Source organism: Apis dorsata, unplaced genomic scaffold (assembly GCF_000469605.1).
Source record: "Apis dorsata unplaced genomic scaffold, Apis dorsata 1.3 scaffold_251, whole genome shotgun sequence".
In the NCBI taxonomy this organism is placed as follows: Eukaryota; Metazoa; Arthropoda; class Insecta; order Hymenoptera; family Apidae; genus Apis; species Apis dorsata.
In genome coordinates, this window is record NW_006263529.1 from 139,596 (window position 1) to 144,961 (window position 5,366).

Below are 5,366 nucleotides of genomic sequence, written 5' to 3' on the forward strand. Positions count from 1 at the left end.
ATAGCGTACCGTTCGCAATAATCATTTGCCTTTCGTATATCCTGTTTTCAACTTTCAACTTCTCCCGCGATTTGCGTAATTAAATGGAACGTGTGATACATCATATTATTCAATCGACCGTTCCATTTACTTTCTTCAAGAATCAGAGGATATAACAATATATATATATGTTATATTGTATTGAATTTGTAAATTTATTGAATTTATAAAATATTTTAATTAGAGAAGCTCAATAATTTATCGCTTCATCACTTCTTTTAATGAAAGGCTATATTTACTACTTGATCAAGATACTTTTGATACTTTGTCAATATTTATTGCGAAAAAATAATTATTCATGAAATAATTTTTATCAACAAAAATTATAAATTAGATTTAATTAATGAATAAAGATTTTAACGAATCAAAAATATGTGACTTTTTTGACAATTTTCTAATTATAATTTTTCTAATGATAGTTCAATATATTTTTGTAACACGTATTATTGTTTCTTTTTCAACGTAATATCAGATCTTTTATTTTCAATAATAAACATGCGGTTTTATGTATATTTGAGTAGCAAAAAAAAACAGAACAAGGAAAATAACGTATATAATGGGATGGGATAATACGATCAGAAAAACAAAATGCCTTAAATGTATGGTCAATTGCACCTTGCAGTAGAATAGGTCAGTGTGTAGTCACACGTTCGCCTAGTAGGATAGCTTTGCGGATAATCAAACAATATTGAATTCTAGAAATTATCTGGCAAATTTTGTTTTATTTTTTTCTCAACTATAATTTCTCTTAATTAATATGTTTTATTTAATATTTTAATTTCTTTTGATATTGATATTTATATTTTAATACTTGACAATTTTTTATATTTTAATTTCTTTAGATATTATATAATATAATATTATATATTACATAATAATATTACATATTTTTTAAACAAAGTTAGAAGTATAGTGCTGTATATAATATGAAACGAAGTTTAATTTTATTAATTATTCTAATAGCATTAATAATATTTCATGAATAATATTTTTTAAATATTTTGAAAAAATAAAACAACACAAATTCTGTTTAATAATCATCAATCAAGTTTTTAGTTCTTGTGTATATATACATATTGGCTTTATTTCAAATAGACAAATTCCTTCATGTTTATTTTCCGCAAAATGATCTTCCTTTTTGTAATAAATCAATCATGTGCTTATAATTATTTATAAATTATATATACTCATGATTTTATGTCATGAAATAAAATTGATTAATTGGCGATATTGTATTTTTATTCCATATAAACTTTAATCGAACGAAATATGTATTAATAGATTCTATTATTAAAAATTATTATTAAAATTATTAAAATTTTAAAAAATTTGGTAAAAACTTCTATATTCTTCAATTTCTTCATTATTATTTATTAAATAATCATTTAATTTTATATTGCAGGCTGCCGCAATGTGGCCTGGAGTATTGAAGTTATTGGTGTTATTAACATTCTTGCTACATCCATCAAGGTATGTTATTCAATAGTTTTACATATTTATATATTTGCTCCATTAATTAATCACATATATTATTATATATTTCTATTCATTGAAACGTGATTCTAAGAATATTTATAATTCTTATAAGCATGAAATTTAAGATCAGGATTATTATTTAAATATATTTTATATTATTTTATATATAATATTATAATATTCAAATATCCAATTCAAAAAATTTTTTATCATTTTTTCACTTATTATTATACATTTTTTAAATCAATTCAATGTATAAAATAAAAATTGATAAGATAACAACTGATTCAATTTTCATTCCTGATTGCAGATGTACGCAAGGAAAAGTGAATTACCGGGAAAAGGAGAAAGAAGTGTTAGACAACATTTTAGGAGGATACGACGCGCGTATCCGGCCCAGCGGAGAAAATGCAACAGGTGAATATGGATAATCTTTTTTTACGTCCATTATTCCTTCCAGTCTTCCTTACCAAAAAAAAAAAAAAAAAAAAAAAAAAAAAAAAAAAAAAAAAAAAATATATCCACAAAAAAAAAAAAAAAAAAATATATCCACAAAAAAAAAAAAAAAAAAAAAAAAAAAGAAAAGAAAGAAAAAAAAATTATATCGACATAAAAAATCGAATACAATTAAAGAGACAATGAAACCTAAATTTAATTTAAATAAGCTCAAATAATTGGACAAAGGATAATTTATTTTGTCAACTGTGATGCTGATAATAACTATCAATGAAATTCCACTATTTTAATATAATTCAGAGTCCTGCAATATTTAATTGGTTCTTTTATTTAAGAAAGAATTCATTAATGCATTTTCTAGTCGTTATTATCCATATTGCAACTTACAAAAAGATTTGAAAAGTTAGAACAAGTGTCTGAAATTTTTTGCATATATTTCAATGTAATAAACATATCTTTCTTACATATCTGTGTAATTTTACCAAGATTAGTGAATATTTGAATTCCAGTTGAGTTACATATATAAAAAAATATTATTATTTTTTGCAACGTATATTAAAGAAAATGATATTGTTAGAATTTTATATATTTTTTGTTTAAGATTAATTATTCTAAATTTATACGATCTAATCTTTATTTTTTTCCTTAAAATTAACTTTGATTTAATTCTTTTTTCCTAACAAAAGATAAAAATTTTCCAAATTAATTGAGACTTTAGATGCATTGAGTGAGGCACTTATTATAATTATAATTTACAATTTTGACTAATCAAAAATTCATATTGCCTTAACAAAAATGGATTTTCGCAAAATTTTATGATACTATTATTAAATAATAATAGTCTGTTCAAAAGTATGAGGATGCTTGCTCTATTAATTAGTCAAATTAATTAATCAAATTTTCAAGAATTAATTTAAAATTCTTATTATTTATTATCTCCACAATTTTGGATGATAAATCATCATACATATTACAACGAAACATAGCAAATACAAATACAAGTTTTATAACCGTTCACATTAAATACAAGATAAAAATTTAAAAAAAAAAATTTAATATCAACAACTTACAAATTCCAAAACGAAATATTTTTTAAAAAATATTTTTTAAGTGTCCTCATAGATTCGAACAGTATAACACAATCCAATACCGTTTCGCACAATTCTTATCATAGGGAGGGTGAAGAGAAAGTAAAATTGAATGAAAGCGTATTCACATCGAGGACACGTATTTATTATGGGGGTCATTATAGGCTTTACATCTGACGAAGCACGTAAAACGTTTTAAGAAGTAAACCGTGACAAAGAGGAGCAAGGTATTATACATTCGAGGTAACATCCCCCTTTGGCAGTATGCCGACAAATTGCAGGCGTGCCCAGTTTCGCAGCGGATCGGTAAAAACAAAAATGCAATTGACGACACGACTTTTGTTGAAACGATATTTATTGATAGCTAATGGTCAACGACGAGCTGGCACTTTGTCGTTTCGTGACGGAGAAACATTTCGGACAATATCACGAATCGGTGTTTGTTGCAATCTTATAACATGCGATACACATACGGATATAATGTGTCTGACTTTTTAATGAGAAACAGACCACTGTATAACTCTTGAACATTTTGTTCAGCTATCTAAGAAATAACTACGTTCTAGACAAATGGAATTCTATACACGACTACGTAATTGGCATAAACCTTCCTTTCTATTTCTGACAATATGTTCAAGTAAAATAATACATTCAGATGCGGTTATTGTGTAAAATGAAAGGAAAATTTAGATCGTTATAGCTTTAGATTTGTGCAATAGCGAATAGTTGAGATTTTTCAATTTGTGTAACTTTTAGAATATGTTGGAAGATTGTTTTGAATAGTTTTTCTTGTCGTTGCAATTATTGATTTTAATTTAGATTTATTGATAATCTTATTGGTAGTAAGTATGTTTCAAAATATTGAAATAGAAATGGAAATGTGGAGGAATAGTGGATAATGGAAAGAATATTTATATGATCTAATAAATTAATATTTATTTTTGTTTTATCTTTTGAGTAATAAAGTTTTGTTATTTTTATTCGTTTATTTTAACTGTTTAAATATCTTCTGATAGATAAGAGTTCAAATTTTATTATTTAAAAATAGAAAAAATATAAATATACGTTTATTATACTGGGAAAAATATTTTTCTACTTGTTCATGTAACTCCACATTCTTCTAGTCTCTTTCAAAGACAAAATAATTTTATATTTTTAAGCTTCAAATAGCTATAAAATAATTTCAAAACATTTAAAAATAATTTAGTTTCTTCAGTTTGAATCAATGTAAAATGACGATTGCAGTATGATATATTTTCACGTATTTAGTCTTTGCTTATCCAACAAGAATAATATAATATAATTATATCAATATATCAATTTACATATATTATATATATATTTACTTCCAAAAAAATCTTAACGCAAGGTAGTGTTCAATAGCAATACACAAAATCTTATTGGAAATATTAAAGGATGAAGAAGATGATAGGGTGAAGGTGGAGAAAGAAGGTGAGGGAGGTGGAGGAGGGAAATGATGCTACCTTGCTGAGAAAAAAAGAGATGGTGCCATTTTGGTTAAAAGTGAAGATTTTTTTTTTTTCCCCTCTTTTTTTACTTTTTAATACAAAGAAGTAAATGAAAATATAGACAAGATATCTCTATTCATATATACAACATGCATACGTAACAACATATCTGAAAAAAAATTCTATGTTATGCATTCATTATCATTTTTCTTTTTTTAACATTTAAATATCTATTTATATTGAGAATTTCATCGTGAGATTTCTCTTAGTGATATCTGTTATTTTAATTCTATTCTTTGAAATTTATCATACATATGATATATATTAAAATTTCTTATTTTCTTTTTTTTTAAATATTCGTATTTCCATTAATTTCATTAATAATTTCTCACTGATGAAATTTATCCTATTAATCTTTTCATTTCTCATTCATTTGCAATTTTGAAGGATAAATTCGTTAAATCATTTTATTATTCAAGTTTCTTTAAAATTTTTATCAATCATTCCTCGAGTTTTCACATTCAGAATCTCCAACGTTAGAGTTTCGATAAATCGAAAGTTCGAGATCGAACGTATCTCGAAATTAAGTTCGATTAATCCTAATTACACGCTCAGGACGTATTCCATCTCACGGGTCTGTCTACTCTCTGTACAAAACACTCTGTAGAATATTAGACAATGGCATTGAACGCCTCGGAAAATTAGACCACGAATTCCTATTGTTCGATAGGTCAGAAAAACTATAGTATATCGTCGATAATTACACTCGACTTCGTGTACCGCCTCGAGGTTCATGTTGTCACCAATTTTTTTCTTTTTTTTTTTTTTTTTTTTTTTT

General features: G+C 24.8%; 1 protein-coding gene across 11 annotated transcripts in view; it reads left to right on the forward strand.

Annotated features, from left to right (window-relative positions):
- LOC102674389 (glutamate-gated chloride channel) overlaps window positions 1–5,366 on the forward strand; it is a 35,030-nt gene that overhangs the window by 1,606 nt on the left and 28,058 nt on the right. For 6 of the 11 annotated variants that reach the window (XM_006616160.2, XM_006616159.2, XM_006616158.2 and 3 more), the window contains exons 2-3: window positions 1,442–1,509; window positions 1,826–1,932. In XM_006616160.2, coding sequence (XP_006616223.1) covers window positions 1,451–1,509; window positions 1,826–1,932 — 166 coding nt within the window. In that variant the 5' untranslated portion in view covers window positions 1,442–1,450. Of the gene's footprint in view, window positions 1–1,435; window positions 1,510–1,825; window positions 1,933–5,366 lie in introns of those variants that run through there. The other 5 variants (XM_031510663.1, XM_006616163.2, XM_006616162.2 and 2 more) reach the window with 2 other exon arrangements.